The 23,082-nt window shown below is 44.1% G+C and overlaps 1 protein-coding gene across 1 annotated transcript in view; it reads right to left on the bottom strand.

Moving 5' to 3' along the window:
* LOC137434868 (F-actin-uncapping protein LRRC16A) overlaps positions 1 to 23,082 on the bottom strand; it is a 265,856-nt gene that overhangs the window by 147,555 nt on the left and 95,219 nt on the right. The window contains 5 exon segments of the mRNA XM_078784989.1: positions 3,756 to 3,831; positions 9,082 to 9,155; positions 21,458 to 21,528; positions 21,906 to 22,003; positions 22,226 to 22,347. Of these exon segments, the coding sequence (XP_078641115.1) occupies positions 3,756 to 3,831; positions 9,082 to 9,155; positions 21,458 to 21,528; positions 21,906 to 22,003; positions 22,226 to 22,347 (441 nt within the window).

The following is a 23,082-nucleotide window of genomic DNA, read 5'->3' as shown; positions in this document are numbered from 1 at the left end:
TTTATATTTGTATTTTTACACAAAGACTTTGTGTCCGGGTAATGACAGATCAATTTTTCACCAAAAGGCTACAGAAGATGAAGATTACGGAATTACAGATTACAGAAAACGACAAAAGACATCATTATTTAAACAAGACTAATTGATTAATTGGAGATGTCATCAACAGAAAGTTGTGTGTTGGTGTGTATGTTGTTGTGTTGGAGTGAAAACGTGTGTGTTGGTGTGTATGTTGTCATGTCAGGGTGAAAACGTGTGTGTTGGTGTGTATGTTGTCATGTCAGTGTGAAAACGTGTGTGTTGGTGTGTATGTTGTCATGTCAGGGTGAAAACGTGTGTGTTGGTGTGTATGTTGTTGTGTTGGGGTGAAAACGTGTGTGTTGGTGTGTATGTTGTCATGTCGGGGTGAAAACGTGTGTGTTGGTGCGTATGTTGTCATGTCAGTGTGAAAACGTGTGTGTTGGTGTGTATGTTGTCATGTCAGGGTGAAAACGTGTGTGTTGGTGTGTATGTTGTTGTGTTGGGGTGAAAACGTGTGTGTTGGTGTGTATGTTGTCATGTCGGGGTGAAAACGTGTGTGTTGGTGTGTATGTTGTCATGTCAGTGTGAAAACGTGTGTGTTGGTGTGTATGTTGTCATGTCGGGGTGAAAATGTGTGTGTTGGGGTGGAAATGTGTGTGTTGGGGTGGAAATGTGTGTGTTGGGGTGGAAATGTGTGTGTTGGGGTGGAAATGTGTGTGTTGGGGTGGAAATGTGTGTGTTGGGGTGGCAATGTGTGTGTTGGGGTGGCAATGTGTGTGTTGGGGTGGAAAGTGTGTGTTGGGGTGGAAATGTGTGTGTTGGGGTGGAAAGTGTGTGTTGGGGTGGAAAGTGTGTGTTGGGGTGGACATGTGTGTGTTGGGGTGGACAGTGTGTGTTGGGGTGGAAAGTGTGTGTTGGGGTGGAAATGTGTGTGTTGGGGTGGAAATGTGTGTGTTGGGGTGGCAATGTGTGTGTTGGGGTGGAAATGTGTGTGTTGGGGTGGCAATGTGTGTGTTGGGGTGGAAAGTGTGTGTTGGGGTGGAAATGTGTGTGTTGGGGTGGAAATGTGTGTGTTGGGGTGGAAAGTGTGTGTTGGGGTGGACATGTGTGTGTTGGGGTGGAAATGTGTGTGTTGGGGTGGAAATGTGTGTGTTGGGGTGGCAATGTGTGTGTTGGGGTGGAAATGTGTGTGTTGGGGTGGAAATGTGTGTGTTGGGGTGGAAATGTGTGTGTTGGGGTGGAAATGTGTATGTTGGGGTGGAAATGTGTGTGTTGGGGTGGAAATGTGTGTGTTGGGGTGGAAATGTGTGTGTTGGGGTGGAAATGTTTGTGTTGGGGTGGAAATGTGTGTGTTGGGGTGGAAATGTGTGTGTTGGGGTGGAAATGTGTGTGTTGGGGTGGAAATGTGTGTGTTGGGGTGGAAATGTGTGTGTTGGGGTGGAAATGTGTGTGTTGGGGTGGCAATGTGTGTGTTGGGGTGGAAAGTGTGTGTTGGGGTGGAAATGTGTGTGTTGGGGTGGAAATGTGTGTGCTGGGGTGGAAAGTGTGTGTTGGGGTGGACATGTGTGTGTTGGGGTGGAAATGTGTGTGTTGGGGTGGAAATGTGTGTGTTGGGGTGGCAATGTGTGTGTTGGGGTGGAAATGTGTGTGTTGGGGTGGAAATGTGTGTGTTGGGGTGGAAATGTGTGTGTTGGGGTGGAAATGTGTATGTTGGGGTGGAAATGTGTGTGTTGGGGTGGAAATGTGTGTGTTGGGGTGGAAATGTGTGTGTTGGGGTGGAAATGTTTGTGTTGGGGTGGAAATGTGTGTGTTGGGGTGGAAATGTGTGTGTTGGGGTGGAAATGTGTGTGTTGGGGTGGAAATGTGTGTGTTGGGGTGGAAATGTGTGTGTTGGGGTGGAAATGTGTGTGTTGGGGTGGAAATGTGTCTGTTGCTGTGTTGGGGTGAAATGTGTCTGTTGTCTTGTTGGGGTGAAATGTGTGTGTTGGGGTGGAAATGTGTGTGTTGGGGTGGAAATGTGTGTGTTGGGGTGGAAATGTGTGTGTTGGGGTGGAATTGTGTGTGTTGGGGTGGAAATGTGTGTGTTTGGGTGGAAATGTGTGTGTTGGGGTGGAAATGTGTGTGTTGGGGTGGAAATGTGTGTGTTGGGGTGGAAATGTGTGTGTTGGGGTGGAAATGTGTGTGTTGGGGTGGAAATGTGTGTGTTGGGGTGGCAATGTGTGTGTTGGGGTGGCAATGTGTGTGTTGGGGTGGAAATGTGTGTGTTGGGGTGGAAATGTGTGTGTTGGGGTGGAAATGTGTGTGTTGGGGTGGAAATGTGTGTGTTGGGGTGGAAATGTGTGTTGGGGTGGAAATGTGTGTGTTTGGGTGGAAATGTGTGTGTTGGGGTGGAAATGTGTGTGTTGGGGTGGAAATGTGTGTGTTGGGGTGGAAATGTGTGTGTTTGGGTGGACATGTGTGTGTTGGAGTGGAAATGTGTGTGTTGGGTGGAAATGTGTGTGTTGGGGTGGAAATGTGTGTGTTGGGGTGGAAATGTGTGTGTTGCTGTGTTGGGGTGGAAATGTGTGTGTTGGGGTGGAAATGTGTCTGTTGCTGTGTTGGGGTGAAAATGTGTCTGTTGTCTTGTTGGGGTGAAATGTGTGTGTTGGGGTGGAAATGTGTGTGTTGGGGTGGAAATGTGTGTGTTGGGGTGGAAATGTGTGTGTTTGGGTGGAAATGTGTGTGTTGGGGTGGAAATGTGTGTTGGGGTGGAAATGTGTGTGTTGGGGTGGAAATGTGTGTGTTGCTGTGTTGGGGTGGAAATGTGTGTGTTGGGGTGGAAATGTGTCTGTTGCTGTGTTGGGGTGAAAATGTGTCTGTTGTCTTGTTGGGGTGAAATGTGTGTGTTTGGGTGGAAATGTGTGTGTTGGGGTGGAAATGTGTGTGTTGGGGTGGAAATGTGTGTGTTTGGGTGGACATGTGTGTGTTGGGGTGGAAATGTGTGTGTTGGGTGGAAATGTGTGTGTTGGGGTGGAAATGTGTGTGTTGGGGTGGAAATGTGTGTGTTGCTGTGTTGGGGTGGAAATGTGTGTATTGGGGTGGAAATGTGTCTGTTGCTGTGTTGGGGTGAAAATGTGTCTGTTGTCTTGTTGGGGTGAAATGTGTGTGTTGGGGTGGAAATGTGTGTGTTGTGGTGGAAATGTGTGTGTTGGGGTGGAACTGTGTGTGTTGGGGTGGAAATGTGTCTGTTGCTGTGTTGGGGTGGAAATGTGTCTGTTGTCTTGTTGGGGTGAAATGTGTCTATTGTCTTGTTGGGGTGAAATGTGTCTAAAGTCTTGTTGGGGTGAAATGTGTGTGTTGGTGTGTGTGTTGTCATGTCAGGGTGAAAACGTGTGTGTGTGTGTGTGTGTGTGTGTGTGTGTGTGTGTGTGTGTGTGTGTGTGTGTGTGTGTGTGTGTGTGTGTGTGTGTGTGTGTGTGTGCCATCTTGGGGTGTACACATGTGTGCTCTCACGTTATGACGGAAACACAGCGATGACCAATTTGGCAGAATTGTTTTTTCTGTGCAACTTTCCCCATCTTCTTTAATGTCATTAATAAGCCATAACAATTACGCTCAATTCACAATGAGAGAAAGCATTCACATTATGTTGCTGCATTAATCACTTATTCAACAAAGTGTGTGTGGGAGATCAAATTGAGACTTAAATTTGCCACAAATGGACAAATAGCACTGGAACTCGACAAATACCTTACCAGCTTCATGTCTTTAACAGAAAACTTCGTAAACCAGTGGTTGTACTCCAGGGCAGCAATAATAGGCACAAGGTCCCTGCACACAGTTCATGGTTGGTTTGAATGTGGGATGGCAGGACAGCTTAGACAAGTCACAATTGTCTTTACAGTAAAAGTCTGGGTTTGATCCCCAATGTGGTCAGATTAACGAAATCGCCAGTAGGGGTGCTGCATTCCAGAGCACACCATTTTTCAAATGGGTAGGTAAAGGCCGCTGTAACCATTTCCATTTCAGTTGATGTTAAAGATCATACAACCTTTTGAAAAGAATAGGCCACTGTTTACCATTACCCACACCAAAGTCCAAATTCCTGCTCCATGACTAGGCTTGACAGGATTCATTTTTTATTGGGAAATGTCTGCAAACAGATTTAAGATTACACTAACAGACTGACGAATAAATTTAATTTGTTAATCAACGAAATTTATCGAAGGGCGACGAAAAAATGGTTAAAATGTATTAAAGTTCCATCAATGTATAAAACTAGATGGTATTCATAGAATACTTAACCCTGCGCAGTCAACTTGGTCTGAGCCAACTCTTCTGTTTTGGAAGGGTTTTTTTCTTTGATTCAATATGGCTGCCAGATCACGTGAGCGATTACATCAAAAATTTATATTCTCTAATATATTTGTTGTGTAGATCACGCTCAATAAATTTCAAACTGATCACACTAAGTGTTGTCCCTGTCGAATTACGACGTAATAATTAAGGCACCAATGACGTCATCGTTAACACTTTTATTACACACTACAATGAGCCACATTTACTTTTTTTTCCCCCATGGAGCGGTTTCAGAGATATAGAGGTGCAAAGTTTTTCCAAGATAGTGCCTGTACCAGTGACCTATGACGTCATAATTAGGAATAAAAAATTATACAGGCGGAGTCACTCCTATGGTAAAAAATGTTGTGTCAATCGGACCAACGGTTGCCAAGAAAATGATTTTTTAAAATGAAGAAATGAACACCACGCGTACGCACGTACCCCACATGTATGCAACCGAATGCCTAACCCTGCTTTTCGCTTTGCCAGCGCAGGGTAAAAATGCAATGAGTGAAGCAGGTATTTACATCTCTGTGAAAACAGCTGTCCTTGAGCAGAGTATTCATGTACAGTGCATGTGTGGGGTTAAAGTTGCCAAGGACTGTAGACGTTTCTCATGAGAGGTTAAACGGTATTGTAATAATACCTACCGGATGTATGAGGCATTGTAATAACAAGAAAGAGCAATCTGAGATTGCAAACCCTTGCCAGGATGTATTTTCAGTTTTTTAAGGCTTTTGTGTTAAAACAAATATGGCGGCCGAACCACGTGACCGATGACGTCATCATTTTTTTTCCTCCACCAATTTATGTCTACATGACACTCAATAAATTTCATCTTGTTAGGATGAAGTTTTGTACTTGTCGAATTATGATGTCATAATGGAGGCACCTATGACATCATCATTAACAACTTTTATTCCCCATGGAGAGTTCTTTGCAATGAGCCATGTCCCAATTTTTTCTATTCAGCGCTTTCGGAGATATAGAGGTGCAAAGTTTTTTGTTTTTTCCAAGATGGCGGACGAACCACGTGACGTCATAATTATCATAAAAATTATACAGGTGTAGTTGCACCTGTGGTGAAAATTTCCTGTCAATCGGACCAACGGTTGCAGAGAAAATCATATTTATTCTGTGCGGACAAATAAACAGACAGACAGACAAACAGACAAACGGACTCAAATGCAATACCCTCTCCTCAGGCGAGGGTAACTATGAAATCCTGAAGACTTGAATTCATAAAAATATAAATAAATGCTCAAAAAGAAACCGGTTTTACCCGTCCAAATTGTTAAAAAATAAAAATCGAATTCCACCAAGCTTCATGATTATTTGGCCAACTGAGGGACTGGGAAATTAAGAAAATAAAAACTGGAGTGAAGTCAATGGCACGCCATTAAAAATCCTGGCGCTTCTCACCAAAGGCAAAGTTGAAAGATTGCACAAAGTTCCACCAGGAATAACCCAATATCGTTTGACCTCTGTGAGGTTTTGATCCCTGTGACCGCCAAGTCCACACCTCCGCGGGCATGGACTGGGTCATCAAATCCCAAAAATCGTTACATATTTCATAAGTCCCCAATGTTGATTGTGTATGCAAAGTTTCATTTTAAAAATGTTGAAAAATGTGTGCGTAATTGCATTTTTTGGTATTTGACATTTTTACCCCGCCCCAAGGGGCAGGGCCCAAACGATAAAACTCTTGCACCTTCGTGTCACGTGTTGATCATAACTACCAAGTTTGGTGAAATTCTGCCCAACTCTTTTGGAGGACACAGCATGACAGACGGACAGACAGACGGACAGACAGCCAGGCCGATTACAACATTCCCCCGTTACTTTTTTTTCAAACACCATGGGGATAATTATTACTTAAATCACAAAAGATGGACGGTGGTTACGTTTTCACCCCTGTCCGTCTGTCTGGCTGTCTGTGAGCATGACATCTCAAAAAGTTATGGACAAATTCGGGGAAAAACAAACAAACTTGGTGGACAGGTTGGGTGTGTGACAAGAACGAACTGATTCGATGTTGGTGAAGATCCTGATCCTGATCATGCTACGATAATTTATACTTGATTTTACAAGTGATTCTTCACTTTTGAGAGATAGGGCCAAAAATTATATACAGCACAATATCTCAAAAAGTTGTGGACGGTTTATGACAAAACTTGTTAGGTGAGTGGGTAATTGACAAGAACAAGCCAATTAGATTTTGGTTAATATCCGGATCCAGATCTGGCCTGCCAGTGGGACACAAAACGTAAACTGTTCAGCCTGGTGGAGATATGCGCTCTGACTTAACCCTAACTAACCCTAACCCTAACAACTAACCCTAACCCTAACCCTAACAACATCTCTAACCCTAACCCTAACCCTAACAACTAACCCTAACCCTAACAACAACTCTAACCCTAACCTTAACAACTAACCCTAACCCTAACACTAACAACTAACCCTAACCCTAACTAACCCTAACCCTAACAACTAACCCTAACCCTAACCCTAACAACATCTCTAACCCTAACCCTAACCCTAACCCTAACAACTCAGCCCGAGTGCCATTCAAATTCTATTTTGGGATAACCAAGTCAGTGGCTGCCTTGGAATCAGACTATCTATATTCTACCCCGAACAGGCGCCAACTAACCAAACTGCCTCTCTGATGCAGTGCATGTCGGATATGCTTTCCATCAGCGTATGCTCCTTCATATGAGGATCTAATGCTGACTGTTCATATGCATTCAGGTTGTTATCGTTAGCGATCCCATAGTATTGCTTAGAAGATCAGGCCATTGTGTGCTGATGCACTGGCCCATGTTCCCTTCCTGGAAATGCTAAAAGGGATAATCAAATAAAAGACCAATTACAGCATTGGAGTATCCGGAGGAACCCAAATAGGCAAAGATGGCATCATCAGGAGGAACCTGGATAGGACTTGTGTTTCGGCTGCTACTCCTCTACCCTCAAATCCATCCAGACGCAGCCAAGTGAACCTTACAAAAACTATTTTCAAGAGTTCACCTCTACATAGATACATAGAAAAAGAAAGAGGAAAGAAAATGGTCCAAAATCCAAAAGGATGTTAAGTTCATCATCATACTAAAATACGCCATGTTGTATCTGTGTCTGTCTGATGAATTTTTGATTGCCAATACACTCCGTCGTTACTTATCCAATCTCAACCAAACGAGACAGGATGACGAAGGGTTACATAATGAAGGTTGTAGCACATTCATTTGCCCCCCTCCCCAATGGGGTTTTCTCCCCCGAGCGGGTTTTCCCCGCCATTGCCGTCAATGGCATTGCGTGTTGAGGTGTATATCCATGTTAAATTAGCTTTATCGCGATAAAGCGTTTAAAGCTAAATTAAAGCTAAATTAGCTTAATCGCATTTGTAAAAAGACCCTTTTAATAACAAAATTAATGATAATCACATATTATTAATGTTATTACAAAACAATATCAATACTAATAATGTCCCACTTCCCCCAAGGCATTTATCCTGCAGTGATAACGTGTATAAATAGCTTATCTATCTATAATTCCAGTAATCTCTGTATGTCTGTGTGTATGTCTGTGTGTCGTTTGTCTGTGACCGCTGTTTCTCGACAACCACGGGTCCGATATACTTGAAACTTGCCAGGTATATTGCTGGGGACCCGAGGATGTGCCTTTTCAAGGTTTCATATTAATCGGAGAAGTAGTTACCGAGCTATGGCGATTTCTTTACCAAACTCCGCAAGCCGTTCGCTTTGGACCAAACCATTTCATGTAAATAGAGGGGGGGGGGGGATTGTCACCGTACTCGCAAGCCGTTCGCTTTGGCTTTGCGAATGGACCAAACCATTTCATGTAAATAGAGGGGGGGGATATAATTTTAGATATATATATAGTACGGGCATGCCCTAGTAGTTATAATGGCGTTTCTGTGGGAGCAACGGCTTCTACAGGAAGTAAAAATATTATACACCACAAACACATATGGTTAGTCGCTAATGCTCTAAAAAAATTTAAACAGTCGCTAATGCCAATGCTCATTATAACACTAAATTAAAAAATTTGGAGGAATCCCGACATCCATGAAGTAAAGCTTACTTACAGAACTGAGCGAAGATCTACTGTACTCTATATAACCCACACATGTTGGGTTTATAACATGGCCCTTTCTGCCGCTGCCGTGGCATTTTTCATCGTGAACTTTTGAAACTCGCTCCTGCTGTTTAACACGAAACTGAAAGGTAGAAGCTCGGGTTGTGCTCCTTTACCAAGCAGCTAGCTAGTGCTTGCCAAGCCAGCCGTTCATTAACCGTTTTGAATGGAGTGCTTGCTCAAATGCTTAAAGCACTTGGCGATCTCTCCACAAGAAACTTGGTGAATAAACACACACCCAATTGTCTTGAGATCCGACCATAGATCAACTGTAATCTGTATACCCCAAAGAGGAATTACCATATTTTCCACGCCCGCAGTGAGTGGGTGTACAAGTGATGAGAAATAGGACTAATAGGTTATTAACGGGGAATAAAAGTTAAAACCTATGAAGTTAGAGGTATGTGGATAAAGCACAAGCATTACCTTCATTGTGTATGTCTATATATCATTCATTCCCAGGTGGCTGCTGAAACACTTGGGGGGAGGAATGTAACAGCACACGCACACGCACACGCACACGCACACACACCCTAATTGACTAAGCCGGCCGAGCTAATGTGCGTTGGCTTGGGTAACCCACACCTGCTGTCCAAATGGCTAAAATCCTGCAGGTTCAGCTCATGGCTGTCTTGTGACAGATATATTGTGTCCACGTCCTAGGGAGGGATAACAGGGAGTTGGAGACAAAAAGGGCAACAATCATCAACTTTTGATAGACAGGAGACAAGCTTATGATTAATGTTTACAAAAGGTACTATGGCAGGTACATCTTGAGTAGCAAATTAGGTTTACTTATTATATTTAGTGAGGTCTTTGCATTGTTAGCACCTTGTTATATTAACTCAGAGACTACCTTGAACACATTTCACTCATCAACTGTATATATACCGACTTGGCATTTAATATGGAATTTTTTTTTTCTTGACTTGGATTTACTTTCTGAACTCAGTATATCAATCTCATGAGTTTCTTTTACCCTTCGATGATGTCTTTGTTGAAAGAACCATGTCACTGATTGTCTTTCGCAGCAAGAAGTCAATAACAGGATTATATCACAGGTGGCGTGACAAAATGTAAGGACAGGTACATTTGATGATTGGCTTCACAATCGGGTATATAAGGGTTGTTGCGTCGTGTATTAGTGGAAAACAACTGCTGCACGTCTACAAAAGTTATTGCCGCTTCCTCTGTACATGGTCCGTCAACTTGACAATGCTGTTTGTCATGGAGTGGTGGCTTTCCGAAATTCTGGCATGAAACAGCATGCTATTGCTCAGCAGTATGGCATCACTCAAGGTCAGGTGTCAAAGATCCTGAAACGAAATGCTCAGATGGGTGTCCCTACTCCAATACCGAGGCCAGGACGTCCACGCAGAACCACAAGGAGAGATGATCGCCAGCTGCACCGGTTAGTCTGCAATGGCCGTACCAAGTCAGCTAATCGGCTTAGGGCTGAGTGGCAGCAACTGACAAATGTGCCTGTATCCAGAAGGCTAGTCAACCAACGACTGGTTCAAGCAGGCTATCATGCCAGGCGTCCCCTGAGAAAGCCACGCCTGACCAGACAACACAGCCAGCACCGATTGCAGTGGGCCAGAGAGCACCGTCAATGGCAGCCAGGACACTGGAATCACGTGACCTTCAGTGATGAGTCTAGATTTCTGGTCTATCGTCAAGATGGCCACGTCCAAGTGCGCAGACAAGTGCATGAACCCCACAACGAAGATTGTATAGTGCCAAGAGTCCAAGCTGGAGGTGGTGGGGTGACCGTTTGGGCTGCTTTTCATGCAGGGGGCAAAACTGACCTGGTTGTTCTGAATGGAAACCTGAACCAGTTCAAGTACAGGGTCATTCTGGAAGAAACATTGCTTCCATTTGCTCGTGCAGCCTTTCGAGGAAACTTTGTCTTCCAAGATGACAATGCATGGCCTCATCGTGCTCGCCTGATCCAACACTTTCTTGCTGACCGTGGTGTAGAGCATATAAAGTGGCCTGCCATGTCCCCGGATATGGATCCGATAAAGAACTTGTGGGCAGAATGAACGCGTCAAATTGACAACTTGGACCAGCAGCCTGCCTCTGTGTGTGAATTGCAGCAGGCTATTGTCACTGCATGGCAAGCGATTCCTGTCCAAACCTTGTCATATCTCGTGAACAGCATGCCTCGACGTGTACGTGCTCTCCTGAATGCTCGTGGTGGTTACACGAAGTACTGAACTGTAATTTTACTGTCCGTAATCCCAGTCATAATTTAGCTTTTGTTTTTGTTGAAAAAAAATTTGGCTAATGTGCAAAATAAAGAGATACTTCTGGAAAACGTACAGAAGTTTAACACAGTACTGTCCGTTAATTGAGTTCGATATCAGTTTACATCACTTTCAAGGATCAATTTATTTGCTTCGAAATGTCAAATGTGGTTTTTGTTTCTTTTAAAGGTCACATTAACAAAATCTAGAATAATTTCAACATAATTCCAATTAACTTTTGGTTCTAAGTCATCTTGAAAAGTAAGTTCACCCCCACAAAAAAAATATTCCATATTAAATGCCAAGTCTGTATTAAAGTAGCACTTTAATAGATATCCTGCTCGACACAATGAGAATAAAAGTTTGTGAGGTTCTATCATATAATATTACATTGGCGGAACATCGACGCAATGTAAAACACGATTTCACGTCCCCAACAGCCCCCCTTGCCAACCCCTCCACCCCTCACAAACTCCAAGCCCTCAACCTCCCCTGCGGATCCATGCTCGTATATAGTATAAACCTTAGGCCAAAAGGTATGTTTCCATCACACATTTTGATCACACCATTTTGATGTGTTGGTGCATTATTGTGCACCAACATTCACACGTACAGTATTTTCACACTTGGCTCCATGTTCGTTCGTGCATCAAGCACTCATTTGCCTATCTGCAATGAGCAGTGTTCTCAAGCATGTGCAAAATTTACATTCAACCTGTCAGATTTCATGTGAACTGAAGTTTGGTAATCTTGTACAGGAAAAGCAAAGTGTGGTGAGCAAAGGGCACCTGCCTATAATCTGATACAGGAAGTGTGTCATGCCGAAAGTGAAGGGTACCTGTATATAATCTTATATAGGAAGTGCGCAAAAAAGTAAGTGATAAAAGATACCCATGAAACCATGTACAAGAAGTATGTAGTGCAGTAAATAAGGGTACCTGTCTATAACCGTATACGAAAAGTGCCTTATTTTACAGTCTATGGGTCCTTGAGAAGCTTGGACTCATATCATATGTAGAACAAGAACATTAGGAGACAATGGCCAAATCTACACAATATATAGGATTTGAACCCGTGATCTCAGCATCATGAGCCGCATACACAGGTGAGAACAAACAGGCCATTGCAGTGCGGAAAATGAAGGATACCCGTCTAATCTGACCAACTAAATGCACAATGGAGTATTAAACGATCAAGGATACCGATCATTGGCGAGCATTCATCTGTTAATCGAAGTATGCTTACAAACGATGTCCAATTGTCGGCTATCCGTTGCTCTAATTCCAGTTGCATGAAGAGGAGTGCCTCATGGGACACATTCGTGGAAGACATCCGCAATGGTAATGGCTATTACAAGCCAGACACCAGATTCCAATCACTGATGACTGCACAGCTTCTAATCATTCGAAACTTAAAAGAACAGTTTTATGGATTACATGTCGGTTTTCTTTTACAAATTAAGGGGAGAAAAGGGGAGAGAGGGGAAGTGGGAGGTTTGTACAGGAAACAAGAATGGCCTGATCCATCCCACCTTCCCTTACCTACCAACACTTTCTCTTCTTTCCACTTCATGAAAACCTTGTAAATAAGGAGCATCATACAGGAATAAACGAATTGTTCCATTACAGTTGTATTTATGAAGACCGTTAACAGTAAAAAGATCATCCATAGACTCCTTAGGCAAGTCGGAATCTTGTGTTACCAAAGGAAAGTGGAAATGAGCTGATACAGATGATAGGAAGAGAGCAGCACCCGGAGGAGAGCATACCTCCGCCAGGGTGAACAGTTTACCTTTTGTATCCCACTGAAAGGCCGGATCTGGATTCGGACCTGAACTAAAATCTAATCGGCTTGTTCTTGTCACCTAACCAACTCATCGACTTAGTTTTATCCGAAGTCGTCCTTAACATTTTGAAATATCTTCCTTTTTGTCCTTTTTTTTGTCCTTTGTCTTTAAGGAAATACAGACTTGGCATTTAATATGGAATTTTTTTTTTTTCTTGACTTGGGTTTAATTTCTGAACTCAGTATATCAATCTGGTGAGTTTCTTTTACCCTTCGGTGATGTCTTTGTTGAAAGAACCATGTCACTGATTGTCTTTCGCAGCAAGAAGTCAATAACAGGATTATATCACAGGTGGCGTGACAAATGTAAGGACAGGTACATTTGACGATTGGCTTCACAATCGGGTATATATGGGTTGTTGCATTCTGTATTAGTGGAAAACAACTGCTGCACGTCTACAAAAGTTATTGCCGCTTCCTCTGGAGATGGTCCGTCAACTTGACAATGCTGTTTGTCATGGAGTGGTGGCTTTACGAAATTCTGGCATGAAACAGCGTGCTATTGCTCGGCAGTATGGCATCACTCAAGGTCAGGTGTCAAAGATCCTGAAACGAAATGCTCAGAGGGGTGTCCCTACTCCAATACCGAGGCCATGACGTCCACGCAGAACCACAAGGAGAGATGATCGCCAGCTGCACCGGTTAGTCTGCAATGGCCGTACCAAGTCAGCTAATCGGCTTAGGGCTGAGTGGCAGCAAATGACAAATGTGCCTGTATCCAGAAGGCTAGTCAACCAACGACTGGTTCAAGCAGGCTATCGTGCCAGGCGTCCCCTGAGAAAGCCACGCCTGACCAGACAACACAGCCAGCGCCGATTGCAGTGGGCCAGAGAGCACCGTCAATGGCAGCCAGGACACTGGAATCACGTGACCTTCAGTGACGAGTCTAGATTTCTGGTCTATCGTCAAGATGGCCGCGTCAGAGTGCGCAGACAAGTGCATGAAGCCCACAACGAAGATTGTATAGTGCCAAGAGTCCAAGCTGGAGGTGGTGGGGTGACCGTTTGGGTTGCTTTTCATGCAGGGGGCAAAACTGACCTGGTTGGTCTGAATGGAAACCTGAACCAGTTCAAGTACAGGTCATTCTGGAAGAAACATTGCTTCCATTTGCTCATGCAGCCTTTTGAGGAAACTTTGTCTTCCAAGATGACAATGCACGGCCTCATCGTGCTCGCATGATCCAACACTTTCTTGCTGACCGTGGTGTAGAGCATATGGAGTGGCCTGCCATGTCCCCGGATATGAATGCGATAGAGAACTTGTGGGCAGAATTAATGCGTCAAATCGACAACTTGGACCAGCAGCCGACCTCTGTGCGTGAATTGCAGCAGACTATTGTCACTGCATGGCAAGCGATTCCTGTCCAAACCTTGGCAAATCTCGTGAACAGCATGCTTCGACGTGTACGTGCTCTCCTGAATGCTCGTGGGGGTTACACGAAGTACTGAACTGTAATTTTACTGTCCGTAATCCCAGTCATAATTTAGCTTTTGTTTTTGTTGAAAATTTTTTTGGCTAATGTGCAAAATAAAGAGGTACTTCTGGAAAACGTACAGAAGTTTAACACAGTACTGTCCGTGAATTGAGTTCGATATCAGTTTACATCACTTTCAAGGATCAATTTATTTGCTTCGAAATGTCAAATGTGGTTTTTGTTTCTTTTAAAGGTCACATTAACAAAATCTAGAATAATTTCAACATAATTCCAATGAACTTTTGGTTCTAAGTCATCTTGAAAAGTAAGTTCACCCCCACAAAAAAAATATTCCATATTAAATGCCAAGTCTGTATATATCTTTCTTGGCCCTATCTCTCCATGGTGAAGAATCACTTAGAAAATTTAAAAAAAATTCTAGCAGCTGGATCTGGATCCAGATCATCACCAAAATCGAATCAATTCCTCCTTGTCACATACCCAACCTGTCCAGCAAATTTTGTCCGAATCTGTCCATACCTTTTGGAGATATCCTGCTCACAGCCAAACAGACAAGCGGACAGGGGTGAAAATATAACCTCTTAATAAGAGTTAATAATAAAGTTAAGACGAGAGACGAGACAATAACGTGAACATTGGTTTCAGCAAGCTGACGGTGTACAATTAGGTGTACTTTCCATTCACAATGGCTTCTTGTCTCGTATCCATGGTGATCAAGTCATGCTGTCATGGTGATCAAGCTATGAGACAAACTCATTGGTGCTACTCTTTACAAAACACAAGTAAATACATGATACGAAGATGAAATCCAAACAGGATTTGCAAATCAAGATGACCTGAGTTGGGGGAGGAGGGATTCCAATGATTTCAGATTTATAGCCGGAGACATGAAATTAGACAAAAGCGTTCATGGTGCTTGCCATGTATTTTGACACTTTAGGCTGGAATCTTCCTTCTAACTATTCATAATGTTCTGTCCAAAAGGCTCGTTGCTGTCGAATAGTCCGTTCGTTCACGCCATTGGCATTCACTCTTAGTCGTAGCATTTTCAGACCATACGGGGGCGCAGCAGCTCTGTATGAGCACTGGACGAATAAACGGTGTGACCTCATCAATTGTTGCTGCTTTAACAGTCGTATCTCCATCACAGACAGGGATTCACCCACCGGAATCGAGATGGGATGACAGAAAAATGGCCAAGGGTATCGAAGCCGAGGGTATCGCTTCGAATGGCCGAAAGTATCGAAGCCGCACAAATAAGGCGATGCTGTGAGCCAACACCACAACACTGTGAGTACTCGGCCTCTACTCAGCAAGCGTTTCCATTTTATGGATAGGAGCTTCACTAACCAAAAAATGAGTAAAGGCAGCATAGCCTAGAGATGTGCACACTCACCTCTGAGCTGTCTATCTTGGGTTTGAATCCCAACCCAGCTATCAACTGTTGTCCTGGTGTTTGACAGACAGGGTGATGCATCAATGTGTGTACCGTCCCTTGGATGGACATTAAACTGAGAGTTCCATGAGCCGGCGTTAGTTGTTGGACATTAAAGATCCCACGGCGTGCTTCACGAAGAGTAGGCGAACTATCGCCGGCATCAGGAAGAAATTAGAGACGAGACAATAACGTTACAGAATACAAATTCCTGCCTGAACCTATAAGGGGCAATGCATCAGCGGCACAGCTGCACCCTCAGTCAATTATGGTGCGGCCCACAACCATATGCTGCATATGAAAGAAGATGAATAATTATAATCAATGAAAGAAATCACAAAAACCGCGGAAAAAGAAGAAACAATTAATGAAAGAGACAATGTGAGACAACACGCGACACGTTAAAGAGATGAAGATAGAAGAACCACCTTGAGAGGCCATTTTTCCCCGCAGAGCAGGGGGGGGGGGGGAGGGGGGTTTTGTTTTTTTGTATACTGAATCGAGGCTCGTGAAAGAGCTGACATTTACTTCACAAACAAATCAACCAGACAAACAAAATATATAAAAAGAGGGAGCGGAAGACAAGAAAATGGGAAGCACGCAAACACTTGAGAGCACACAACATTTAAGAGCAGGGAGATGTGTGGGAGGGAGAGGGCTTGGGGGGAGGAGGCGTGGGAAGGGGAGGGGGGGGGTGGGAGAAGTATAAAACACAAGGACACCGAGGACTTCCAGGACAGAAGTTGGTATTTCAAAAAGTGGAATTGGGGTGAAATTATCGGGGATAGAAAAGATCAAGGTTTTGGATGGGGGAAGATAAGAGATGGTGGTGAACAGCTGTTTTAAAGACCTGGAGGGTGGAGTGGGATTGAAGAGAGTGAGGGACTTGTTCCAGAGGCGGGAGAAAAGAGGAATGAAGGAGTGAAGGTGAGCAGAGAGTCTTGATTTTGGCAGTTTAACCATAAGAGGGTTGCAGGCAGATCTTGTGCGACCTGTAGGAATATTTGCGGGACAGAGCCCAGAGAGAGCTGGGGGGGGCAAGGCCAGAGAGGAGTCGGTAGAAGACGGAAAGACCACCAACCTGCCTGCGGTGAGTGAGTGAGAGGCCCTTGGAGTTAGCTTCATCGCGGGAGATTCCAATGATTCTGAATGCTTTGCTTTCAACAGCGTGAAGACGAGCTAGGTGTGAGGCAGGAGCACCAGCCCAGAGGGGAGAGCAGTATTCCATTGAGCTGCGGATGAAAGCCTTGTACGTGGTGAGGAGCTCAGGTGTGCCAAGGAAGGACTTCGCACGACGGAGGATGCCCAGTCGGCGACTGGCTTTGGAGGCCAGACTTGAAAAGTGGTTTTCCCAGGAAAGATCATGGCAGATAGTGAGACCCAAAAGTTTGAGTGACAGAACTTCTTGGAGAGGATTATTCAGAAAGTAGATGGGAGGGTTGTCCAGTCGGTCTTTTCGGAGAGACATCGTAAGAGTGTGAGATTTGTCAGGATTGAAAGACATGTTCAACTTGTTTGCCCAGTCTGTTATTTTGTCCAGGTCTGCAGAGAGTGAGGAGGCTGCAGACTGCCGATCTGAGGGATGAAGAATGGAGCGACAGAGAGTAGAGTCATCAGCAAAGAGATAGAGAGGATTTTCAAGAGAGTCGGAGAGATCATTGATGAAGACCAGAAAAAGCACAGGGCCCAGAACACTGCCTTGGGGAACTCCAGCCTGAACAGGAAGAGGAGATGAGAGAAACCCATTCAGGGCCACACGTTGACTACGACTAGAGAGGAAGTCCGCCAGCCATGCGTGGAGATTTCCATGGATACCAACAGAGGAGAGTTTGGTGAGCAGAGCGGGGTGCCAGACCGTATCGAAGGCACGTGATATGTCAAGGGAGACAGCTCTAATTTCCTGTTTGGCATTGAGGACCTCCATCCATTGCTGAGAAAGCAGTAGCAGCATGTCCAGAGTAGAGTGACCAGGTCTGAAACCAAATTGATGATCAGAGATCAAGCCAATGGAGAAGAGGAAAGATTTCATATCTGAAGCAATGATGGATTCCATGACTTTACTGATAATTGAGAGAAGGCTGATTGGTCTGTAGTTGCTGGGATCTGTTTTTGCACCTTTTTTGTGCAAAGCGGTGATGTTGGCAGATTTCCAAGCAGATGGCAGATGACCTTGAGCAAAAGAGAGTGTGAAGAGAACAGAGAGAGGGAGTGAAAGAGCGGAAGAACAAGATTTTAGGACCCGTGGGCTGATGCCGTCAGGTCCAGTTGCAGAATCAGAGTCGAGGGTTGACAGAAACTTTTCCACCTTGTCAGGAGGAAAGGACACAGAGTCCAGGAGCAGCTGGGTACGACTGGGTACGGTGGGTACAGAGAGGGATGGGTTTGGGACACAAGATTTGGAGGAAAACACAGAGTTGAGGCATTCAGCTTTTTCACGCGCGGAGTCAGCCGTGTGGCCATTTGAGGTGAGGGAGGGGATGGAGGGGGAACAAACACCAGAAACAGATTTGACCAGACACCACCAGGATTTGGAAGAGGGAGACAGATAAGAGAGTTCTGTCCTGAGAACAGAGAGATATTGTTTCCTGGCTCTCCTGAGGGTGGACACACACAGGGGTTGGCCTTTTTCGGGCACCGTGATCCCCTTTTTGAAGCAATGTTTTATGGCCGGATGCCCTTCCTGCCGCCAACCCCGTTAGTCGCCCCTTGTGACACACAGGGAATTACCAGTGAACTGGTACTCAAGTTGCCGACCTCGGAAGGATGACAGGCTGAGTCAACCCCCCTGGCATTAATTCAGCGATCGACTGGGATTCGAATCCAGGATCCTAGGATCCCAAGCTGGCACCCTAACCGCGAAGCCAACACCAGGCTGTAAAGAGATGAAGATCCTGGAATCAAATTATAATTTTGGGGCTGAAATCACAAAAAGCCTCAGAAATGCTGGAGTAAATACATGTGCCATCGCAAATTCCCACACTTCCACCTTAGGCAAAGTTGAAAGATGGCAAGAAGATCCACCAATGACCCAATATCAAATTTTGAGTAAATCTTTTTTTTTTTAACCCATTTTGACCCCTGTGATCCTAAGTGCCCACCCCACTGGAACATGTGTAGGGGTAATAATGGAGAATTGTCATCTCTGGACTAATCAGAGACAGCCATGGCTAGGAGCATGTCGGGTAAAACGCATCATGTGACCTAGTTGAGCTGGGCCAAGGGAAATATGCTTGCTTGTACAGGGTTGGCTGAGAGCCATTTCACAGTTACTGGGCAGAACTGCTTCTTTGTGCTGAGGTGGCAAAACATGTTTTATCTGTAGTTTGACCTTGTGCAAAAATGTGAAGCCAAGGGTCCGTTACATCAGCTTTTGTTCTTATCTTATGCTCCAGTTTCCCTCTTGCCTTCTTGCGCCGTGGACAGTGTGGGACTGTGGGTATATATTGAATACCATCCTGAGTGGAATTTAGAGATCTGCTTGCCTGGTGTCAAATATTTGTCTCCGTACGTACGTAATTAATAAATGGTCCTTTGTCAACAAAGTGAAAGTTGTCTGTTATTATTGATACAGGAGGACAACTCCCACACATGAACATAGTCAAATCCAAAAAATCGTCACATATTTCATGCGTCCCCCAATGTTCATTGCATATACTGTACAAAGTTTCATTTAAAAATGTTTTTAAATGTGGCCGTAATTGTATTTTTTGTTATTTGACATTTTGAAACCGATTTCAAACCGGGATGGGGCCAAAATTACCCAGCTCTTGTGTTGATCATAATTAACAAGATTGGTGAATTTCTGCACAACCGTTTAGGAGGAGATAGCACGACGGACAGACAGACAGTGACAGAGCCAATTGCAATATCCCCACGTTTTCTTTTCAAAAAAACCGTGAAGATAAAAAGAAATCATAATAACTGCATTGGAATTCATGAGTAATGGTAATTATCGAGTCTACAAACATTAACATAGCCAATCTGAAAATAACCGGGACGTTGAAGAAGCTTTTGATGCAAGACCATTATTATTATGTACAAGTCGAATCGGCACACTAACTTTGGACGGACATGTTTAGCATTCCATCTGAATCCAGGGCTTGTGATGTGCTGGGAACCTGGGTTCAAGTCCGACATACGATGTGTATTATTCCCAACTACTAATGTTCTTGTGATTCATGTAAAAACGATCACGATACAATGCATTCAGAAAGTATTCAGACCCATTCACTTTTTTCACATTTTATTATGTTGCAGCCTTATGCTGAAATCGTTTAAATTCATTTTTTCCCTCAATCTACACTCAATACCCCGTAATGACAAAGAGAAAACAGGATTTTAGAAAGTTTTCCAAATTTATTAAAAAGAAAAAACTGAAATATCACATTTACATAAGTATTCAGACCCTTTGCGATGACACTTGAAATTTAGCTCAGGTGCCTCCCATTTCTCTTGATCATCTTTGAGATGTTTCTACACCTTGATTGGAGTCCACCTGTGGTAAATTCAATTGATTTGACATGATTTGGAAAGGCACACACCTGTCTATATAAGGTCTCACAGCTGACAATGCATACCAGAGCAAAAACCAATCCATGAGGTCGAAGGAACTGCCTGCAGAGCTCAGAGACAGGATTGTGTCGAGGCACAGATCTGGGGAAGCCTACAAAAAAAATTCTACTGCATTGAAGGTTCCCAAGAGCACAGTGGCCTCCATAATTCTTAAATGGAAGAAGTTTGGAACAACCAGGACTCTTCTTAGAGCTGGCCGCCCGCCCAAACTGAGCAATCGGGGGAGAAGGGCCTTGGTAAGAGAGGTGACCAAGAACCCGATGGTCACTCTGGCTGAGCTCCATAGATCCTGTGTGGAGATGGGAGAAACTTCCAGAAGGACAACCATCACTGCAACACTCCACCGATCTGGGCTTTATGGCAGAGTGGCCAGACGGAAGCCTCTCCTCAGTGAAAGACACATGAAAGCCCGCTTGGAGTTTGCAAAAAAGCACCTAAAGGACTCTCAGACTGTGAGAAACAAGATTCTGTGGTCTGATGAAACCAAGATTGAACTGTTTGGCCTCAATTCTAAGCGTCATGTCTGGAGGAAACCAGGCACCGCTCATCACCTGCCCAATACCATCCCAACGGTGAAGCATGGTGGTGGCAGCATCATGCTGTAGGGATGTTTTTCAGCAGCAGGGACTAGGGGACTGGTCAGGATTGAGGGAACAATGAACGGAGCAAAGTACAGAGATATCCTCAATGAAAACCTGAAACAGAGCGCTCAGGACCTCAGACTGGGCCGAAGGTTCACCTTCCAACAGGACAATGACCCTAAGCACACAGCCAAGACAACACAGGAGTGTCTTAGGGACAACTCTGTGAAGGTCCTTGAGTGGCCCAGCCAGAGCCCTGACTTGAACCCAATTGAACATCTCTGGAGAGACCTGAAAATGGCTGTCCACCAACGGTCCCCATCCAACCTGACAGAGCTTGAGAGGATCTGCAGAGAAGAATGGCAAAAAATCCCCAAATCCAGGTGTGCAAAGCTTGTCGCGTCATACCCATGAAGACTGGAGGCTGAAATCGCTGTCAAAGGTGCTTCAACTAAGTACTGAGTTAAGGGTCTGAATACTTATGTCAATGTGATATTTCAGTTTTTTCTTTTTAATAAATTTGCAAAACTTTCTAAAATCCTGTTTTCTCTTTGTCATTATGGGGTATTGAGTGTAGATTGATGAGGGAAAAAATGAATTTAAACGATTTCAGCTTAAGGCTGCAACATAACAAAATGTGAAAAAAGTGAAGGGGTCTGAATACTTTCTGAATGCACTGTATGTCATCGTTCTGCATGTGCTTTACATATAAGCTCTTTCATGATCCTTAAAGCGAAGTATGAAAAGGAAAAAGCTGTAATATAAAGGGTTTCAACCACCAGATGGAAGATCGCAATCCAGCCGACAAACCCACCAAACTTTAACAACGACCATTGAGACTTACCCACTGCACTTCCTCTCGGTACGGCAGGCCATAGTAGTCACACATGCAGGCATACATCTGTGAGAATCCACCTGTCGTGAGAACCTGAGGTTAATGCCAACAGTGTTTCACCAAAAGCATAGCCAAGGCAGTATTAAGGAATTTGGCCACCATTGTCATCATCCCCATCCCCGCCACCATAATGGGATTACAAGAGCAGTTATGGGTTGCGCTGTATTGGAGGGAGGACGGACGGACGCACGCACGCACACACACAACCAGGATTTACCAAATAATACGCTCCCAATTTAAAACAACTTGAAAGAGCAGATTATATCTTCGGGCCTAAATACATCCTTGAAATACAGACCCCCTCGGGCATATGACAAACTACTCAGCACTCCCCATACTTTAACAATGCAATGTGTTAACCAACCACAGCACCAGTTCAAAAATGACTGAACCTCACCGCAAGGCACGGGCTCCGCTGTGGCTTGAATCTCCCAGGCCGCCAGCAGCTGAGCTATCCTCTCGGCAGGCTCCAAAGATACCTTCCTCAGCAGCTTCCTGCACAAGGTCAAAGGTCATGAAGACCATAATGATGTCTGAACTCGTTTGTATTCATGAAGAAATCAGGCAGGAAAAGTGCAGGCCACAAACAAATAAATTTGCTTTTTCCAAAAAAAAAAATGAAAATGTTGCAGAATGTGAATTCACAAAGTACCAGTAAACATAGGAAATATAAAAGTATTAGGCCTCGAGTGAGCATGAGATCAAAACAGGCCTTACATTGCTGGAATATTTGGGAAAAGCCTTTTGAGGGAACACCCCAGGTAACCCACCACCTGGTCAGTCTCCTCTGCCAATGGAAACCTGAGAGCAAGTGACGTTCGCTCTGTTTCTATTACGAGCTGGGAGGTGCATGGTGGGAACAGGGCAAAGGTGAAGACAGCATGGTATAAAAAAGGAGAAGACGAAATCCTTATGATGAAATATTTTCCTGTTCGATGGAAATAAAGAAAATCACCAGCGTATCACCATTTGTTATTCTTACAAGTAATAAAAACATTTTGAATGAGAACGGCCCTCAGTAAAGAGCATACCTCCGCCAGGTGAACAGTTTACCTTTTGTTTCCCACTGATAGGTCGTATCTGCATCCAGACCTGAACCAAAACCTAATCAGCTTGTTCTTGTCACCTAACCAATTTATGCACCTAGTTTTGTCAAAACTCGTCCATGTCAGAACTCGTCCACAACTTTTCGAGATATCCTGCTATGTATCATTTTTGGCCCGATCTCCCAATGGTGAACAATCACTTAAAAAATTAAATAATTCTCGTATCTGAATCCATATTCAGATCTTCACCAAAATCGAATCGATTAGTCCTCGCCACCAACACAACCTGTCCACCAAGTTTCGTCCAAATACATCTACAACTTTTTGAGATATCCTGCTATGTATCATTTTTGGCCCGATCTCCCAATGGTGAACAATCACTGAAAAAATTAAATAATTCTCGTATCTGAATCCATATTCAGATCTTCACCAAAATCGAATCGATTAGTCCTCGCCAGGAACACAACCTGTCCACCAAGTTTCGTCCAAATACATCCACAACTTTTTGAGATATCCTGCTATGTATCA

The sequence above is a fragment of the Myxine glutinosa genome, chromosome 9 (assembly GCF_964187855.1).
Source record: "Myxine glutinosa chromosome 9, kmMyxGlut1.1, whole genome shotgun sequence".
Lineage (NCBI taxonomy): Eukaryota > Metazoa > Chordata > Myxini > Myxiniformes > Myxinidae > Myxine > Myxine glutinosa.
Note: the sequence above shows the minus strand (reverse complement) of the source record. Positions and strands in the feature narration are given on the sequence as shown.